General features: G+C 47.5%; 2 protein-coding genes across 4 annotated transcripts in view; one reads left to right on the top strand and one right to left on the bottom strand.

The window, feature by feature from the left end:
* The window catches only part of TMOD1 (tropomodulin 1), an 84,535-nt gene extending 68,100 nt beyond the window's left edge, over nucleotides 1-16,435 (top strand). The window contains exons 9-10 of the mRNA XM_032306625.1: nucleotides 8,161-8,305; nucleotides 14,850-16,435. Coding sequence (XP_032162516.1) covers nucleotides 8,161-8,305; nucleotides 14,850-14,914 — 210 coding nt within the window. The 3' untranslated portion in view covers nucleotides 14,915-16,435. The remainder of the gene's footprint in view (nucleotides 1-8,160; nucleotides 8,306-14,849) is intronic.
* The window catches only part of TSTD2 (thiosulfate sulfurtransferase like domain containing 2), a 30,853-nt gene continuing 18,751 nt past the window's right edge, over nucleotides 8,977-21,078 (bottom strand). For 2 of the 3 annotated variants that reach the window (XM_032306622.1, XM_032306624.1), the window contains 4 exons: nucleotides 20,546-20,704; nucleotides 19,933-20,071; nucleotides 11,372-17,723; nucleotides 8,977-9,075 (listed from right to left, as the gene is read on the bottom strand). In XM_032306622.1, the coding sequence (XP_032162513.1) occupies nucleotides 17,389-17,723; nucleotides 19,933-20,071; nucleotides 20,546-20,704 (633 nt within the window). In that variant the 3' untranslated portion in view covers nucleotides 8,977-9,075; nucleotides 11,372-17,388. The remainder of the gene's footprint in view (nucleotides 9,076-11,371; nucleotides 17,724-19,932; nucleotides 20,072-20,545; nucleotides 20,705-21,078) is intronic. The other variant, XM_032306623.1, reaches the window with a different exon arrangement.

Here is a 21,078-nt window from a genome sequence, read left to right as displayed (position 1 = left end):
TGGCCCTTCTTTTCACTACATCTGTATCTTTGGGGTAAATACCCAGTAGTGCAATTGCAGGGTCATAGGGAAGCTCTATTTTTAATTTCTTAAGGAATCTCCACACTGTTCTCCAGAGTGGCTGCACCAACTTGCATTCCCAGCAACAGTGGAAGAGGGTTCCCCTTTCTCCACATCCTCTCCAACACATGTTGTTTCCTGTCTTGCTAATTTTGGCCATTCTAACTGGTATAAGGTGATATCTCAATGTGGTTTTAATTTGAATCTCCCTGATGGCTAGTGATGATGAACTTGGTCACCAAAAGTTGGAAAGAACCAAGATGCCCTTCAACGGACGAATGGATAAGGAAGATGTGGTCCGTTTACACTATGAAGTATTATGCCTCTATCAGAAAGGACGAATACCCAACTTTTGTAGCAACATGGACGGAACTGGAAGAGGTTATGCTGAGTGAAATAAGTCAAGCAGAGAGAGTCAATTATCATATGGTTTCACTTATTTGTGGAGCATAACAAATAACATGGAGGACATGGGGAGATGGAAAGGAGAAGGTAGTTGAGGGAAATTGGAAGGGGAGGTGAACCATGAGAGACTATGGACCCTGAAAAACAACCTGAGGGTTTTGAAGGGGTGGGGGGTGGGAGGTTGGGGGAACCAGGTGGTGGGTATTGGGGAGGGCATGTATTGCATGGAGCACTGGGTGTGGTGCCAAAAACAATGGATAGTGTTACGCTGAAAAGAAATTAAAAAAAAAATACTATATTATAACCAAAAGAAAAAGAAAATGTCTAGTTCCACCTTCCTTTTGCAGGTAGGGAAAATGAGGATCAAAGAAGGGGCAGGACTTGCTGAGGTCAGGGATCAAGTTAGTGCCAGAGCTGGGTCAGAACTGAGGTGGCCCGCCTTCCAGACAGGCTGCATTTGTGGCTGGACAGGAGAGATCCTTAGGCCCCAGGAGCAGGCACTGTGTACAGAGTGCTTGCCCACCCTCTCCACCCCAAGTTAACCAAATCCAAATGGTGATTTTCTGTCCCTCTTGATCTGCCCTCATAAGTCCCAACAAAGCCACCTCCAGCAGGCCCTTCCCCAGGATCTTGGGGTACGGGGTACTCCCTGCCTCGGAGCAGACAAGGCCTGAAAACATGACCCCTCCCCGAATGAAGTTATGTGCCGTGTCTGAGGGATATTGGCTGGATCTCTCACATTTCATTTCCAACACTGGACAGTGAGGATCTGCTTCATATTTTGAAAAGAAGATCAAGGAAGTGGACTGGATATTCTTGTTTACCCAGATTGGATTATTTTCCTAGTCCAAATAAGTTTAGAAAGAAAACACAGCCACAAAATAGGATCCTGAAGGTTTTCACACGGGGTGACACCCCCTTAATTTTAGATTACATACACAAGGCAGATGGCCGAGTTTTTGTTGTTGTTGTTTTGTTTTTTTTTTTAATGAGGTTGAATGTGACTTTTCGTTTTGAAAAAAGGAAGAAAACCAAGCAGGCAAAACTTCACCACCCATGATGTTCTCTGCTTTGTTCCTTATACATTCAGCCTCTAAGTTGCAACTCTCAGCTTGTGCATAATTTTTGTGTCTGTCTCCGTGGGTACTGAAGTAATTCAGCCTGGAAACATCCAGCCTCCAAGAGAGGACAGCCATGCGTCACTGTCCCTTCTTCAAAATACCAAGTACAGTCCTTCACTGACCTCACTTCTCAGGCAAAAAACAAGATAGAGTCAGTGGAAATAAGAGCAAAAAATATAAGGTCAAGAAAATCGTTTTCTGACACAGATCAGCATGAGTCAGAATAAAGATTTGTGACAACAACCATCTCGCACCATGACCGTTCCCCTCTGCTGCAGAACAGGCTGCACTCTGTTCTGAAAAGCCAGGAGATTTCCAGACAGGAGACAGCCTGACCCAGGGATTACCTGTCTTCACATCTCTGACACTTGAAGTCAAACGAGGATCAAGTCCAAGCTCAGCCTCCGCTCTGTGGTATTCTTGCTGTGTCTGGGGGAGAGGGACCACTTCATGTCCTCACGCCTCAGTCTCCTCACCTCTAAAATGGGAAGGATGCACATACTCGTGCAATAGGGTTGTTAGAGGTTTTCATGTGTTGATCCTTTAATGAGTACCTGGCATGTTTTTTCTTTCAAGAAGAGGGAGGTGATATTTCTATTGTTTTATTGTTGTCGTAGTTGTTTGGGCTTTTTTTTTTAGAGAGGGATGGGGGAGGGGCAGAGCGAAAGGGAGAGAGAATCCTAAGCAGGCTTCACACCCAGGGCAGAGCCTGATGCAGGCCTCGATCCCAGAACCCCAAGACCAGGAGCTGAAATCAAGAGTCGATGCTTAGTTGACTGAAGCACCAGGTGCTGCGATATTTCTATTGTTAGTTAGACCAGTCAGTGCTGGAAGGGTGGGGTGGGGAGCATTGACTTCTGACAGAGTCTAGCTGGTACAGAAAACTGTTTTTTATCTCCTTTCTCTCCTTCCTGTTCCTTTTCCTACTTATGTCTACTTCTTATCAAAGTGTAACTTACATACAGTAACAAATACATCATAATTAGCTTAACGGATTTTTATATATATTTTATACAGATTTATATGGCATATGTATTATTATATTATACACACACACACACACACACACACAAACACACCTGGGTAATCAACACCAAGGTCAAGATATAGCATATTTCTAGTATCCCATACGCCCCCTCCCAATCAATACCCTCCAAGTGCAATCATGTCCCGATTTCTGTCACAATGGGTGAGTTTTGCCTGCTCTTCAACTTCATGTAAATGGGATCCCATGGTGCTGTTTTAGGTCTGGTTTTTTGGTTCATCGGTGTCTGGGAGCATATCAATTATCTATAGCTGTGGAACAGATTACCTCCACAAATTCAGCAGCTTAGAATAACAACGAACATGTATGAGCTCACAGTTTCTGGGAGTCAGGAATCCTTGAGCAGTTTGCCCATGTGGTTCCAGCCCAAGCTCTCTGACCAGACTGCAGTCAAGTACAGCCTATGGGCCTGACCAGTGCTGGAGATACTGTTTCCAAGATGGCTCCCTCCATGGCTGTTGGAGGGAAGCCTCAGCTTCTTGCCATGTGGACCTCTTCCCCGGGCTGCTTGAGTGGCCTCATGACATGACAACTAACTTCTCCTGGAGTGAGCGATCCAAGGCGGAGAAAGAAGAAAGCCATACATGCCTTTTTATGAGCCAACCCCGGAAGTTATACAGTCCCTTCAGCCATGGTCTCTCTGCTGGAAGTGAGTCACTAAGCACAACCACCCTCAAAGGGAGGGGTGTTTGGAAGTGAGGAGGATCAAAGAATTGACCGACATGCTTTAAAATCATCAAAGTGAGAACCAGCTGTGCTATTTTCCTTTGCTCTGGTTTGGCCAGAAAGACCTTATTAACCAGCAGAGGTACCCAGACATGGAGCAGGGTGCCTCACAGGTGACGTGGCCCCATCCTCAGGGGTGTGTAAGCAGGACAGAACTTGACAGCTACGATACAGAGGGAATTTTAATATCAGCTTGGGTTTGCAACTCTGAACTTCAACTAGATAATTCCCAGACTCTTTTCTTTTGCGGTCTTCTGGACCACAAAGGAAAGGCCATCAGATTGATTGATCTGATTGATCCTATCAGATGCACAAAGTGAGCTTCCTGAGGCCCATGGCACCTCTGCCTACTATGGGGGTCTCAGAGCCACCCACTTAATTCCACCTAGAGCATTGGTTGGTTGTTCATAAGCCAGCATATCTGGTCATCTTCTCATCAAGCTGCTAATGCTTGGCCACAGGGAAACAAGAGCTGTCATCACTGCTGAAGGGTGTGTCAGTGTTTGTAGCCTCTTGGCAATTTTAACTCAGAGTATGCCTGTCTTTCAACCCAGCCATTCCACCGCCCCATGACCAGCCTAAAGAGCATGGGCTCCCTCCGGTGCAAAGCCATGGCCACACTGCCTATAACAAGGAAAACAGAAGCCAGCTCCTTGTCCATCTGTACCAGGGTATCCCGTGAAGTTGTTCAAAGAAATGAGGTAGTTCTCAGTGTCGCGACTTAGAAAGGTCTCCAGAAAATGTTAAATGAAAAAGACAAGTTGAAGAACTGTGTGTACTATAGGAATCCATTTAAAGGAAAAAAGAAAAAAGAAAAATCCGTGCATTTTTACTATCTACTTCATAGAAAAAAATCCAGGGAAACACACCCCACTGGCCTAGTGCTTACTCTGTGAAAAGTGGTAGGATTGGGATTAGGGATGCGAAGGGAAGCTCTCTGACTTTATTCAATCAGCTTTAGTATCATTTGAATTTTAATAATAAGATTATATTTTTTTCACATGTGATTGATTTCATTCTTAAGCACATCTGAAGGGAGAGGGATCAGAGTTCTTCTCCAGCCCTCCTCTCCCCGGCTCAGCTGCCACAGTCTGCTGGGGCCAGTCCTGGCATGACCTGCCCTGGGGTTCTGTTAAAGGAGCTCCCAACTGCCCCTCGCCCACTACCCACTACCCCAACTGCCCCTCACCCACTACCCAGGTGGCCTCCTGATTTTTTTATGCCATCCAAGCAAGCCATTCATGGATTCACAGAATGTGGGTCCCAGAGACCTGAAATGTCACAGAGCCTAAACCTTCTCCATTCATAATGACATGTAGGAGGCTCTCACAAGACACTATCAACCCTCTGTCCACACACTTCCAGGGACAGGAAGCTACAGCCTTCCCAGGCAGTTCCTTCCACACGCAGACACTATGGATGGTGAGATCACAATCCTGCATGCTGAGCCAAACTCCGTCTGCCTGTAGCCCCTCTTATCAACCCTACCCCAGCCTTCAGAGCTCTCTCAAAGACACCCAAGTTAGGCAAGAACTAGGAAACTCTCGAGTGGAACTCCTGTGTTCAAATCCTGGTTCTGTAACCAACTAGCTCTGTGATTTGGGGGAAATTTGTTAATGCCTCTGTTCTTCATGGACCTCGGCTGGAAGATGAAAATTATAATAATCGTACACATTCCACCGGTTTATAGGGAGGAGAAAGTGAGTTCACTTATGAGTGCTTCGACGGCTTCACTTGGTACACAATGATCACTAAATCTCAAAATAACAGATCAGAGTTTTGATTCTGGCAGCGTCCCTATGGCCTCTTCTCTCATCTGTGGAAGGATTGAGGCCCTGAAGAGGGATAGCCTGAGAACAAAGCAAGCGTGATACTTCTTAAGATGTGTGCACATTTCTTATTTTACTCTTTAGTGTAAAAATAATGGTTTTGGTCAAAGATTAACACTGGGAAGACTGGCCATGATTATCTAGTAGAATCTTGTATTTTCTCCAATATACCCAGACACATCACATATCCCAGGCATACTGGACGCCTGTGTGAGAACATGGGCCTAGAGGATCCTCTGAAGTCTTTCCACTGTCAGGTCAAGGTCAAGCCCTGGCTCTGGCATTAAGTGGAGGGAGCACGTTCCAGCTTCCCTCTATACATGGGTTCCGTTTACTCATCTCTAAGACGACGGAGGGCCAGTTGCTGCCTGTGCTGCCTCCCCAGGGATGTAGGGAGGGTCAGTGGGGGAAGTTTGCATGGGGCTGCTCTGTGCTCTTCACTGAGTGGCACGGAGTGTCAGCTTTGCAGAAGCAGCCCTCACAGACGCTGGCAGCTCCTCCATTCAGGGGACACTGTGCTTTCTGAGATGAGCCCCTCCTGAGTTCTAGCAGGGCTTTCCCGGAGAACAGCCTCAAGGAGAGGCCAGGCTTCCTACTAAGTGGGGTGGGTGGGGGACCTTCTAGTTCCTTCTTGGGCCCTTATATGGTCTCTATACTATCTGCCAGGCCAAGTGGGCCAGAGCCGAGGGCTGTGCTGAGTCCTCAGAGGACAGGCCTGAGCTCTTCCCAGCTCTTTCAGGAGGCATGACAAATGGGCAATGGAACTTTACCAATGTCATTCTACCTGCCCAGCTTGGTGTTCCCAGCCCCATTTGAACCCAGACAGGCTCTGGTGTACTCATAAGACCTTGAAGGAGTTCTCCATAAGCACCTCAACTAAGGTCCCTGCTTGTCCCTTTGGATGGTGAGGTAATCTATCTTCTCAGCCCTCCTGTGTTGTTGTGCGTCAACTGTGTTCCTCCTTCCTCCATTCAGTTCCTTGACCTTGACCTGGAGGTATTGGGTACTATGTACTATCCAAGGGCTCACAGGCTAGGAAAGCCCCATGTAACATGATGATGGAAAGTTTCTACATCTGCACTGACCTAACTGCATAACTGAAATGTGGCCAGTGAGACTAAGGACCTGGGTTTCAAATTTTATTTATTTCATGATTTAAATTTTAAAATTTAAAAATTTCATCAAACAATGGGCTGAGGATCTGAATAGACATTTTTCCAAAGAAGACATCCAGATGGCCAACAGGTACATGAAAGGATGTTCAGTACCACCAAATATCAGGGAAATGCAAATCGAAACCACAATGAGACATCACCTCATACCTGTCACAATGGCTAAAACGAAAAGAGCAAGGAATAACAGTGTTGGTGAGAATGTGGAGGAAAAGACACCCCTGCGCACTACTGGTGGGAATGTGAATTGGTGCAGCCACCGTGGCAAACAGTATAGAGGTTCCTCAAAAAAAATAAAAAATATAGCTACCATATGATCTAGCAATCCCACTCTGGATATTTACCCGAAGGAAAAAAAAACACTATTTCGAAAAGATATTTGCACATCCATGTTCATTGCAGCATTTTTTTACAATAGCCAAGACATGGAAACAACCGATGGATGAATGGATAAAGAAGATGCGGTGTATATGTATCTGTACACACACACACACACACACACACACACACACACACAGGAATACTACTCAGTCATAAAAAAGAAGGAAATACTTGTGATCTCACTTGTATGTGGAACTTAAAAAGAGAAAAGAACCAAGTTCATAGACACAGGGAACAGACTGGTCGCCAGAGGTGATGAGGGAAGGGTGGGTGAGATGGACAGAGGGGACCTCCTTGTCCTGGCCGGGACCCCAGGACAGTCTTGGTGAAAGTGAACATTCTTGTCTTGTTCCCGCCCTTAGGAGGAACATCTTTAAGCCTTGGTGTGATGTTAGCTTGTTCTCCATGTCTCTTCAAATATCTTTAAGCTTATGTTTATTTTGTATTATCTTATTATATGTGGTAACAGGAAATTCAAACCATAAGTTACAAAGAAGAAAACAAAAACTCTTCTCAATCCCACCACCACCAGGACACTTGCTGGCTTTTTCTAGACATTAGGCATATATATGTGTATGGAAGATACATGTAACTTGACTTAAATATGACCTGTTTTATTACTGGGCTTTTTTTCTCTATATCTATAGTTTTGTGGTGGTCATTCAGGGCCTGTGACCAAAGATTTGCATCACTACCTGACAGCTTTCATGTTCTCCTTTAAAGTTCAGCTATCATTTGAGAACCCTCTCTAGATGAGGTTGCCTTCCTTTCCCCCCAGGATTATAAATAAGACTGATGAACATCCTCATTGTATCCTTCCCAACACTATATTATAGGTTCTCCTTTTCTTTTATTTTCTTTCAGTCTTTGTCACTAGAGATCTTGGGGTAGGGAACCAACATGATCAGAGGGAGAGAGGCTTTAGAAAACAAACTCTGGGCATTCCCAACTTACTGTGTGACCTTAGGCAAATCTTTTTCCCTTTCTGTGCCTCGACTTCCTCACTTGGAAATTGAAGGGGTTCATCAAGTGGCTGGTTACCAAACCTGGCTGTATATTGACATCACCTGGGAGCTGGAAAAACCACAGACACCTGAGTCTTATTCCCAGAGATTCTGATTTAATTAGTATGGAATAGAGCCTAGGGAGTAGAATTGTTCATTTTTTTGAGACTTGTTCATTTGAAGAGTCCTCCTGCTCGAGTTTTCTAGGAAAGATCTGTTCTTGGCGTCTAGCAGGGCCTGGGTTCAAATCCCAGCTCATTCGCCTTCTCCAAACTTCCAATTCCCTGGTCTTGGTGGGGGGAGGGGGGAGGGGGGGAGTGGCTAAAATCCCCGCCCACCACCCCAGGGTTCTGTGTCTAGAGAGGAGCTCCTGCACAAACGGGTGAGTGGTGACTGCTGTTCTTTCCTTCATCAAAGAGCCAGCCTCTGGGCAACAAAGTGGAAATGGAGATTGTGAGCATGTTGGAAAAGAACGCAACGCTTCTCAAGTTCGGCTACCACTTTACCCAGCAGGGGCCCCGGCTGCGGGCCTCCAACGCCATGATGAACAACAACGACCTTGGTGAGTAATCCTGGGCTACCCGCCCACCCGCTGTCGTTTTCCCACCATCCTGCGGGGCGGGTTGCGGGGCGGTATGGCAGGGAATATTCCACTGATACCTTCTCTTCTTGAGTCCCACTCCTGACTCTGATGTTGGTCACAGTTCCTTGGTTTCTGTTGGTACCTGGCCTCCTGCCTCCCCTGGCCTGTTCGGCCTCCGGTGGGAGCTGAGGCTGAGCTCGTTCCTTCCCACAAGCTCAGCACGCACAGGGCTGGAGCCCCATTGCGCCATCCGCACCTTCTTTCGCTGCCTGAAAGGAAATGTGGCAGAGCATAGGCTCACTGGGAGTCTTTCCCTCTCTGAATACCCTTCCCGAGCTCAGAGTCCTCCCTCTCCCCGACCATCCCAGCATTGTATCTGGCTCTAGTCCCAGCCCCCAAAGCCACGGGACCAGCACACCTACCCAAAACCCAGGCCCAGCAACCTCGCAGGGCTTTCAAGGTAAAAGCTAAAAATGTTGACTTCATAGAAAGTTAAGCCAGTTCCATTAATTTCATCTCAGTTAAAAGCATAGCTTATATTTTTTTCTGAAAAGGAAAGGAAAGAAAATGTCACCATCGTTTTTGATGAGCGTGGGCCAAACAGGTATGCGAGTCCTCCGGATGAGAAGTGCAGTTGATCATTGACTTACTTCCAGGTGCCTGTTGTTTTCAAGCTCTCCGAGCGTTTATTCCTGCTGGCTGCTGAAAGGATCTGATACAGTGTCCAAAAATGACTTTGCCTTCTGAGACTGTAGGGAAATAGGAGGAAAAAAAACGAGAAAAGGAGTTGGCCTAATACATTAACATAATTGATCATCGTATTTAGCTGTGAGTTTTCTCAACCAAGGCAAGAAGACGAACCAAGTTACAACACTCTTACTATAGAAGAGAAGGAAGCATAACAAGCTCAGAAAGAAAGGGAAAAAAGAAAAGAAAGGCGAGAGTTTCTTTCCGGGATTGAATTATGAAATGACTATGTTTTCTAAAGGACAGTGTCTTCAGTGAGCTTTTCACCAAATTCAAGCCTGTTCTATACGTGGGGTTTATGTTTTCTGTTTCTATCACTCAGTAAAATGCAAGGGGTTTAATACTGAAGCACGTCTCAAAGTTCAGGTACGTCACTTTCTAGTGATGAGTCTGAGGCTAAGCTATTACCTGGAAGGCCTGGAAGAATGGAGGGGAGTGTGTAGGTGCACAAGGCAGGTACTCACAGAACCTCTGCACCGATAACCACAGAGCTGCACACGCGCGCATGCGTGTGCACTCACACACACTTTAAATTGAGTTACTCAATTTAACAAGCACTTGTCAAAGTTCCATAAGGCAATATGGGTTCCTACTCTGGAGGATATCATAGTCCAGAAGTTATTCATTCATTGCCCACTCTAGGTGTCACTTTTTTCTAGAGCTGCAGGTCTAGGAAAGTCCATAAAACAAAGAAATACACACCTAGTATCCAGGCTTATCTCACGTGCCCTTATTTGAAATAAGCACAAATAATTATGAATCATTATTATGGCATCACAGAGGTGAGGGCTGCACTGAGCTGTGGAGGAAGGCCAGCAGTCCAAACGCTCTGGGCTTGGCTGGGATCCAGCTTCAGAGCCAGCCCTCCAAAGCCCTGTGTTCTGATACCCATAGCCTCGAATTTTCCCCTCCCAGATTAGATGAAGCTTTGACTGTGCCCCTGGCTCCCTGTCCTAGGACCAATGCAGCTTTTGTCTTCCAGTGGCAAAATGGTCTGGAGGCCTTTTCTAGGGACAGGTTCCAGATGACCAGGAGGTAGGGGTGCTGTGGTGGGGGAGGGGATCAGAATTAGCTGTGGCGTGGATAACCTGGCCCTTGAGGACTCTTCCAGTCCTGAGGGTTTATGCCTCTAAAACCCAGGCCCGACTCCTATGCCCAGCAGCTTGTGAAGTTACAACGGCGGGGTCCTAGAGTGCCAGAGCTGGAAGGGCTCTTCAGACTCCCCCACTCCCAGTTCCCTTTCGGGGAAACTGAAGCCTGTGGGGGTGGACTGCCTTTCTAAGGGAGCGGCTCAGCCAAGTCCCACCCGTTGTTAGTTACAGCAGCATTTTGGGGCTAACTCTGGTGTGCCCAGGACTGTGCCAGGGGACGTAAAGGGCAGCAGAAAGGCTAGTTCTTTGACTCCAGAACCTTTATGGCCTTTTAGGAGAGAAAAGACTCAAGGTGTGCCTGAAAATTCAAGAATGCCTGCAAAGTGTGCCCAGTGTGAGGAAGTGACTTGAGAGCCTTGCAGGGAAGAGAGAGATTGTCGGGGAGGGGGGCCGGTCAGGTGTTCTCTGTGGCGGTACTAGCACGGGCAAAGGCAAGGTGGGAGGACCTAGTATTTCAGCTAGGAGAGACAGAAAAATTCAAAAGGAGTGGAAGGACTGTTATGGGGAGTTAGACCTAGAAGGAAAACTAGGAACTCACAGAGAAGGGAGGGAAGGGCATGCCAAGCAGAAGGAACAGCATGAGCAAAGGCAGGACCGGGAGTTTGGTGATGAGAGCAGGTAGGAGGTAAGACTGACAGCTTCCGGGACAGGACTGCCAGGTGATCAGAATGGGCCTCAGGGTTAGCCCAGGGGACTGTGCAGCTGTTCCCTTGGGGTTTCCCACCAAAGGCATTGGAGCAGAATTGCTTACATGATTACACATAATATTGAGTGCTGGTGGGTGAAATAGGATTTCTAGCTTTAAAGGCCAATTTGTGCCCATCTGCTAAATTTTGTTAAAGAAATGCTTCTGATTCAGATAGTGCACCAGCTTTCTCCTGCAAAAAAGTCCTTTCTTTCCAACACGACATTTTCATCCCGCTCTCAGGGCTCCGATGAGGCAGACAGGCTTCTGTGCTTTCCAGCTGCATGTTTTTATCCCAAGAGCCTCCCGTGGGTCGTACCTAGCCTCCGCGGTGGTTAGCAGTGCTCGCTGCTGCAGCAGGGAAGGCAGGCGGGGCCCAGCCTCTCCAGCTTCCTTCTCACTCCAGCCTGCACCCTGCTGGCTCCTGGCTCACAGACAGCCTCGGTGGTGGGTTTTGCCTACCTGCAGGGTGGGTGGGCTCTTCCTTGGGGGCTGTTCGATCCCCAAGGCCAGAGGTCAGCCTGTGCCTCTGCTTACATGCAGCCTGCCGGGACCCATTCCGGCTGGTGTGTCTTCGGTCCTTCCCATCCTTTGCACTGAGCGGCCAGCTGCACGGCCGTGTCAGGGAGGAACCGCGGGTCCCCATCTATGTTTTCGTATAGCGATACCTCAGATGACTCCTACCTCTACACTATTTATAGCTGAGAGCTAAGCATGGCTCTCGGGTCCTGTAAATCTGCCTCCAAAGCTCTCTCCACTTAATGAACTCAGAATTGCCAGCTCCAACTTAAGACCGTTGTATGTGTGGAGGTGGGGTGGGGACGAGGGCTAACCTGTTTCAGAGCAGGAAACACCCGTTCCTGGGGAAGTCTCTCTTCTGCTGTATTCTCAAGGAAGGCTTTTCTAAAAAGCACCCCAGACACCATGTACCCCAAATCAATTTCATCATCCCCCAGAACTACTCATACAAAGGGTATTACTTTCCTCACAGGCCTCCAAGCCCGAAATCTGGGCCTCTGTCTATATGCTGCTCCCACGCAGCCAGTCAGCCCTCTCCGGGCCATCCCCCTTGCCCTGCCTCGTGCCAAGCCCTCAGCACATTCGCCTCTTGTCCTGCAACTTCTGTGAGCTGGCCAGCAACTCTCACAGAGCGCCCATCCCAGAGTTTGTCTGTCACTTTGCTTAGTACCCTTGCTGGGCTCCCTCTTCCCTCAGGGGACAGTCCTCAACACGTCCCTCAGTAGTCAGAGCTGATACGTACACCACGCCTCCTGAGTGCCAGGTGCCGCCGTGCACACTTCCTGTCTTACTTAACCACGTGAGGCCCCCAACAACTGGCTGAGTGAGGTCCCATTACTACCGCCCACTCTGCAGGAAGGAAGTGGAGGACTGGAGAAGTAGGTAAGGTTACCTGCAGTCCGTGGGTGCAGGTGGGGTTTGAGCTGCAGTCGGACCTCAGAGCCTGTGCCCCCATCTGCCTTCGTGGTGAGGATGTGCTGGGACTTCTCTGTCCCCTGACAAGCCATTCTCTCACCCCATATTAGCACCAGCCGGTCCCGGGAGCTTGAGTGCCTCCCAGTGACCCTGGCCAAAGTATCCCTGTAGAGGGCCCCTACTCCTAACCCGCCCCTTCCCTTCTCAGTCTGCCCCTTTATCCTTCCAGACTCGGTGCACACGTTCCCTGCCGTCCTTCCGACCACTTCCTTCATTATGCCTCATACCTGATAGAGAGCTACTGGGGAACACATAGTATGTTCTCAAACTCACTGTTGGTCTAGCTTGGTGCCCTGTTAAGCTAGATCATTACTTCTGATCCTTGTGCCTGGCACATAATGGCACTCGGTGAATATTATTGAACATGTGAATTTAAAATGCTTCCCAAAGACATGATAGAGGAGTTCGAGCTTGGCAGGAAGTGGTGGAAGGAGCTTGAGCAGCAGATAGAGGTTGGTCCAGACACCCAAAGATTCCATCTGTCCCAGCGAACAGGTCTGGCTATTGCCATGATAAGGATTTTGCTCTAATGGAAGTAAAAAGCAGATTGAATTGAAGGAAGATGTTGGGAGACCTGGGCTTCTGCTTCCGTCACTTATTCCCCGTGACTTGGGCCAACTTACTTCCCTCTCTTGGCCTCAATTTCCTTCATCATTAAAATGGAAAAGAGTAACACCTAAGCAGGTGGCTGCCTTGCCCTTTTCCCCCATGCGGTCCCCATGAGAGCCAGGGCTAGGGGAGCTGTGGGGCTCCTGCCCAGGGTACACAGTGAGGGCACGTGGTGGGGAAAAGAAACCTGGGATCCCTGTCTGTATCCTGAACCATGGGCTGGGGACTCAGGTTCCCATCCTGATTCTGCCACTAGCTCTTAGGGGTTCTCGCTCCCTTTTGTTCTCCAGGGGAAATTTGCGGATGCTCTTGTAAGAATCAGCTGTGTAGGCCCTATGTAGACAGTCCCAGATTGTCCTGAGGGAGGTGCTGGGCTGAGGCTTCAGATGAGCTACACACCCTGGGTCTGTCTAGGACCAGCTTTACCGCTTCGGGCATGAAATGTAGCCTCTCTGCCGTACTCTCCTGCTCCGTAATGTGGGAAAGAGAACAATGCTGACCAGAACTGGTGGCGGGCTCCGGTGAGGTTCTGGATGTAGAAGAGGTGTAATGAGGACCGCCCTGTGGGGCATATGCTTGCACAGCTCATGTGCTGATACTTACATGTCTGGCTCATGTAAACTCTCTGGTCACTTTGGACGAAACTTCTCTGCTCTTCGGGTTGTGGTTTTTGTTCCCTGACCTTTTCTCCCAAGCTGCTAGACATTCTAATGGTGTCTGGGGCCTGGGCTGGATGCAGTGTCTTCTCTCCGGGAAGAGAGCCCACCGATTTGCATTCATTATTCTCTGACAGGGGTGGAGGGGTGGGTAGGAGCTCAGGGACAGGCTGAACTCCAGCCCCAGTCTGGGTGAACTGTGTGCTCCGGCTCCCAGCCACAACCCCATACCACCCCTTCCCAGCAACTTCTGCTCTGTTATTCTCCGTGTCCCGCACAAGCTGACCAGGTTCTTGATGGAGCTTGCGACGATCTGGAGGCCGCAGGTCTACTGGCTCAGCTCAGGAAATGGAAGACATCTAAGTACAGACTTCTTTCCTTGGCTGCCACGGCCACCAGCAGCCTCCTTGACTGCCACCTACTGGTTCTCCGGACTTTTGGACCTTTCTCTTGGGGCGGATCTAGCCGGCTCCTTGGTCTGCCATCTGCAGACACTGAAATTCTTTCAAAACACTCTCCCATGTGACAACACAGGGCCCCCCTTCCTCCTCTCTGTCACTCAACATGTAACGACTCCAGCCTGCAACCTTCTGGCTTGCACTTTCCTCTTTATGGCATTTAACAACTTTGTTAAGTGAACAGTATTTGAGCTTCTGTTGTCTTGCCTCTGGGAAAATGTCAGGGTTAACACTAAGGGGACACAGATACTGCAGGGTAATCTTCAAGGGTGGAAACTTATTTTTTTTTAATAAGACAGGAGGCAGGCCAGAACTCAGAAGGAGCTGTGGGAAATGATTCCAGCAGGTTAAGACCCTACTCTCATGACCATCAACTGAACTTTGGCCCTTATCTGAGCCTCTGGGAGGAAAGATCTTCAACTGCAGGGCCTCTGGTATAAAACCAAACACAGTGGAGACAGATAAAGCGGGTTTTACGCCTGTGTGGTCAGAGGCTTAGCAGTAGTTTATGAATGAGTCAACAAGCAGCCCTCATCAGGGAATGCTGACCAGCAGGAGGGCCCTTACACAGCTCACACATAACCATCCTTTAGAAACAACAGACATTGGACCTTGCTAACAGAAAAGTTAGCGAGAAGCTTCCTAGGGCTTTCTCAGAGCCATAGAGGTGGTTCCCAGAGCACAGGGTCAGCTGGCTTATTTCTCATCTCCATTCCTTTCCAGTGAGGAAGAGGAGGCTCGCAGACTTGACTGGGCCCATCATTCCCAAGGTCCGAAGTGGTGTCTAGTGTGTGGAGGGGAGGACGGCGCCTTTGAACTGCACATGTCCTACTGATCATCCGTGCTCTGCAGTGGAAACCAGAAGGCAAAATGCCGGCACAGAACCCTTTTGTGGTTCAGTTCTTGATGCACTAAGGTTTAGGTTAACTAATGGTTGTAGTTGAAAATTTTATAAACTATGGTTAATGTGAAGTTTTTCTTTAGTCACAGAAGTTCAGTCTGGTTATTATTTAAAAACTAAGAAGACCCCAAACCAACAGATCTTACTGAAGTTGTTCTAGCAGCAGGACTTAGCCCTGGGAGCCCAGTTTTGGTGGCCTCACTGCGTGGTGTTTCAGGGGTATTTAGCATGTGTACCACAGGAACGAACAGCCCACTCTTCCGCATGGCTGAGACGCATTATAAAATACTTTATTATGAATTTGATTTTAGTATTTAGCAAACAGATCATCGTTCTCTATTAATCCTCCTTTAAATTTGAAGAACCTCAAGATTAAAGTTGCCAAATAGATTACTGGGTCAGGAACACAATTCTGCCCTTCAAGAAAGAGAGATTGAAGCCACAGAGCTCTGCCAGGAATCCAGGAATGAGATTCCTTTTGCTGGATACGAGGAAATGATGAAAAAGCCAATGGTGAAATTTCAGGTTTCAAAAAACGTCCTTTCTTTCCCAATCCCAGGCAACAAACATTTCCCTGAGTGTTCTTTATGAACATCTGGGATTTATTTACAATTTGATATTGGAATTGGAAAGAATTTTTTCCTTATTGAATGTCAACTGCAACGATGTGAAAACCTATGGCCAAATACTTGAAAACACCCTTCCACATTGCACGGTGGTCCGATGGCTAACGTGAGGTAAAACACTAGAGAAATTTCTAGTCCATCGCAGCTATGCTTACAGATTTCAACCATGTGTCACGACATTCATTAGACAAGACATCACTGATCATGCCTGTAAAGAAAGCCTCTGAAGGCCAACGGTGAAGAAAATCCAGATATTAAAGAATTAGGAAACCCTGGCCAAACCATCCCAAGATGATGATTCTGAAAATGTAATTATGGTGTTTCTGCCAGATCCCTTTTTAACATCATGTGCATCTCTTGGGATCCAGCAAAAATGTTAAGCCACTATGCCCTTGTGCCTTTTAATATACCACAGTGCCAGTTAAACTAGCATGTCTGTTGCTTGGGAGTTATTTTCCTGAGTGATTCAGCAAATCTTATGATAAAGGACAGGCCAAAGATCTGACAAGCGTAAACCAAGCTGCAGAGCACTGAGCAGAGGCTTTTGACGAGGAAGGAAAAGTCTCACACACTGAACTGTAATGACGCGGCCAGTGCAGGGTAACCGGAGGTGCAGCCAGGGCCTCCCCGAGATGGAAGAGTGTCTACTGAGGCTACGGGCGGGCCGGGAGTGGCACCACGCTGCTGGGATGGCCAGCCCCACTAGGCTTCTTGAAACACAACTGCGGCTGCATTCTGCATCACTGGAAACTGCAATATAATATTAAATCTGTTGGTCTATGGATGGTCGTGTATGTGTTTCTTGTGGCTCGTGTGACATGGACATGCGCCTGACACATTGGCCAGAGGCCGGGAGACTACCCCAGCAGTGCCGAATGGCCTCACTCCGAATGTGTTTATATCCCGGCACGTTCACGTCCAAACTGCCCAAACATCAGGGTCCTCAAGCTAATATGAATCTCTCAAAGACTGTACTTAAAAGCTAAGAGTGTGGGTACTGGGGGGGAAACAGGGACTCTTAGGGGGAGATCACTCACAGAAATCGAATCAAAACAATGAAGGTGGGCAACCTTTCAGATCATCTGCTCCATCAGGTGAGCTGTTGGGTTTTGACCAGGGGATGGCTATTTTTTTCCATAAAGGGGCCAGATCGCAAACGTTTTTGGCTTTGCAGACCGTATGGTCTCTGTTGTAACTACTTAATTCTGCCACAGATCATATACAAATCAATGGGTGTGGCTATTCCACTAAAACTATTTACAAAACCAGAAGGCCAGTCAAATGCCCTATTCTGCAGATCCTGATTTAGGGATGAGGGTAGGAGCGGATGGTAGGTGATGGTAGGTAGCAGGAATGGCCTGCTTCCAAGGAGTCTCCCTCCAAGGACATAGCTTTCATGCTTTTGCCACCAGGATCAACCGGTCTGCTGACGAGACAAGTAACTATTACCAGCCTGCTGCATGGCACAGAAAGGGCATGACCTGGTCACCAGGCTCAAGGCTCTCTCCCCCAGCAGCACTGGGATCCTACACAGCTCACCTTTTCCTGTGTTCGGGCATCTTCTGAGTCAAATGTCTCAGGTAAGTTGTCAGCACCCTACCCCCTCTTCCTGGCCCCTCTTAAGCTTAGGTGGCCAATATGGTATCCAGTTTATGATGCTGGCAAAACCAGCATTCAAGTTCAAGTTTTTTTGCTGCTGCAGCTCTGATATTTTCCAATGTGTGGTCACTGTGAACTAGCTTTGTGCAGGCCTGGGGAAGTGCTGCTTCTCCTCACATATGCGTGGCCCATCCTCACCAATATCTGGCTTCAGCTCGGGGCTCATGGGGAGCCACACCTGCCGTGGCAGCTCGCTGGGTATGCGTGGCCGTCGGGCAGTACACTCACATTCCTCTTTAAAGCTGTTCTGGGTGGGACTCAAAGCCAACCTCCTCCCTTTGTCTTGACATGTGACACAACAGGCTGTGAATCCTTGTTGTTGGCAAGCAGGGCAGGTCAAGATGAGCTGGCGGCACTGGGGAGTTGAGCAGAGTTTATACTGGTCCCATGGGACTCCACAGTATGAACATTCTGGGGAAGAAAGAAAAGTCCCAGTTCCAAACACATACATACACGTGTACACATGTAGACAGGTACTTCTCCAGGTCCTCAAGGTAACTCTTAGCACACGAGCTAATATACCCCATTAGGCCTGGGAAGGTTTCTAAAGAGTAAGTCTCCTGTCCTCACCCCCACTATTTGGTGGTGGGGGAGTCATCTGGAAACTGTCTTCCTTTTTTTTTTTTAAAGATTTTATTTATGTATTTGACAGAGATCACAAGTAGGAAGAGAGGCAGGCAGAGATGCGGGGAAGCAGGCTCCCTGCTGAGCAGAGCCTGATGCAGTGCTTGATCCCAGGACCCTGAGATCGTGACCTGAGCCGAAGGCAGAGGTTTTAACCCTCTGAGTCACCCAGGCGCCCCTGGGAACTGTCTTCCTGATTGCAACATTCTGTGACTCATTTTTTTCTTTTTCCTATTTAGAAAATAGGAAACAAGGGTCTTAAGCACAAGTTGCAGAATTGATAGTTCTGTGTGAATTTGGATGGGAAAATAATTATCTTTATTTTCACCACCCCACACCAAATGTAGCACTTCCTTTGATTGTTAATGTCAGCAACAGATCAGTCCCATGTCAATATCCTTCATTCCAAAGCTGGTCAACTACCCCTTAGTTCAATGATCCTGACTGAACGAATGAGGAATGAATGAGGAATGATCCTCATTCCCCTTTCTCATGGGAGATAGCGTATGTGAATACAAACGATGCCACACCTATATTCAGCTCCTGCAGTCCACGCCCCTCCTCCCCAAGCCTGAGGTTCTCCTGCTTTTGCTAACTGATACCTGATCAACCAATTCCTAAAAAAAACTCCCATTATCTATTTTCTCAGCCTATTTTTCCCAACTGACTTTCTGTTAGCAATGACAAAAACATCATTCTTCAAGTCTCCTCAACTAGTTTTATCTAAACTACCTTTGGGCCTTCCCTCTTGCCTTCACACTCACATGCAAGTACCCATCAAATCCTGCCAACATGTCCTCAGTAACTTTTCGCAAATCCACTATTTCTACTTATTTGTAATTTATACTTCATCTAGCTTAAAAACAGACTTTGAGTAGCTTTTGAGACACAAATACAAGATAATTAAAATTAATAAAAAGATCAAGAAGAAAGGGGAGAAGGCAATCATACTCAAATCTTATTCATTATCACAGTGGTAATTCAATCTTAGGCCCTGATCGCAGGAGTTCTAGAAAGTTACAGCAGCCACTAGGGTTGTCTGCCTATGACCTTTCCTGTTTAAAACTATGGCATCCAGACAGAGTCAATTTTCTTAAGGATCATTTCCATCCTCCTCTTACTGACCTCATTTGGTACCCCCACATCGGTGAGGACTTAAAACTAGAGTCAAAGCATAGGCCTCTTGAGCTTACATCCTCCTGTGGCCACCCCTGCCTCCGGGCTTGGCCCTGCATTCAGCTCCCACCGTGGACTTACCCAGCCACCATTGAGAAGTACCTAACCTACCACATGTGTCTACAGACGACATGAACTAGAGATTCTTAAAATAAAACACACAGGATTACAAAGGAAGTCAATTATATAGAAATACAAAATATCAAAACATTTTTAGGAATCTATGATATAGGTAAAATATTTATTAACACATTAAATAAGGCAGGGGTGGGGGCTATAACTACTTCCACTTTGAGACAATGATGAGCATAAACGCTACTGGGAGAAGTCTGCAGCAACATGAAACTACGGTGGTTTCTGTTAATGGTGAAGTCACTGGTGCATCTAATATTATTGATTTGTTGCTGACATTAACAAGCACAGGAAGTGCTACATTTAGTGTGGGGTGCTGAAAATAAAGATATATTTATTTTCCCATCCAAATTCACACAGAACCACCAAATTCTACAACCCCCTGTTTCAGCCTATTAGTTTAACTCCCAGCACACAGGCAGAGCAAGTGACCTCGTCCCCCCTATAAAAGACTCACCTAACTGGCAAACGGGGAAGCCAGGACCCAGAACAGGCCTCCCGATTCCTGATCCAGAGTTCTGTCTATTTCACTGTTACATTGCCAACTCTGCTGGGAAACTGGTCATACTATGTTACTTCTTTTCCCTGTTTTCTTCTTCACATGACCAGTACTGGCCTGCCTTCCAGAAGGGTTCATACACAGAACATGCCTGATGGGGAGTCTAGGGCCCAGCCTATGCTGACCTACCTGACACTGTATCACTGTTGTAGGATAAGGCATAGCGCTCATCAAAAACAAACAGCTTCCCTTTGTAGAAACCATCGGGAAACTCCTCCAGGTACTTGTGGATGCCCCCTTTGAGCTGGAACACTTCCTGGCACACGCCCTGTATGAGGAAAAACAGGAGGAAATTTGAGGAGAGACAGGCAAAGACTGGTAAGAAGCTGCAGAGACGAGCAGCAGGTGATGACGGCAGTCAGGGCCTTCACTAGATCCTGGGGAGCCCAGCTATTTTTGCTCACCCCTAAATATAGAAAGACACCTGTTGGAACATGTAATAGGAATTTGTTCTTCTCAGGATCAAGCATACAGATTAGGAAAAGGGAGAGGTTAACTAAGCTTTCCATTCTGTACTTGAGGAGCCTCTAAGACCGTGAAATGCTCTCCCACATCTTGAGATGTAAGAACTTCAGGTTTTGTACCTACAAAATCTGTGCTGGAACCATTCAAGGGAAAAAGAAATCCCTGGCGGGCCAGGGGAGGAGGAGGACTGAAGGTGGGGGTGGAGAGCTCAGCCCATGCTATTAGTGGAACCTTCCTTACCCCTACACCTGCATCACCCCCAAGGGTGCTAACTCACCTTGGCCTTGAGGTAGGCGGAACCCCGCTCACACCGGATGCCCCCAGTGCAGTACATCAGCACCTTCTTCCCTTGGAAAAGTTCCAGATTTTTGTCAATGTAGCTAGGGAAGTAACTGAATTTCCTGATGTCTGGGGCTAAGCAGCCCTGGAATCGTCCCTACGATATAGGAAAAGCAGAAGGAAAATGATCAGAAAAACATACCTGGTAAGAAGAAAAGGTGTGTTGAACGCCGTCAGAGATAAGGGAGCACTGACCAGTTGCTATTCTCATCCTACACTCTGACCTTTCAACTTCAAGATCTGGAACTCAGAAACAAGGCTAGTGGGCTATGGGTCATCTTTCCCAGAGTCCTCAGTGGAACTGGACAAGCTGCCCAAAGCCAGCTTTACAGGGTTCTCGACACATGTCAAAGGTAGGCACACGAGAGCTAAGAAGTACATTATGTGCCAAGATGTCTTTCATTCTTCTTTTCTTAGACTTTCTCAGCAGATCCTGAGTTCAAAGGCTTGGGTTTTCTCTGAAGCTGCTAG

This window comes from Mustela erminea, chromosome 12 (assembly GCF_009829155.1).
Source record: "Mustela erminea isolate mMusErm1 chromosome 12, mMusErm1.Pri, whole genome shotgun sequence".
Classification (NCBI taxonomy): domain Eukaryota; kingdom Metazoa; phylum Chordata; class Mammalia; order Carnivora; family Mustelidae; genus Mustela; species Mustela erminea.
This window is presented reverse-complemented; position numbering and strand designations above follow the sequence as displayed.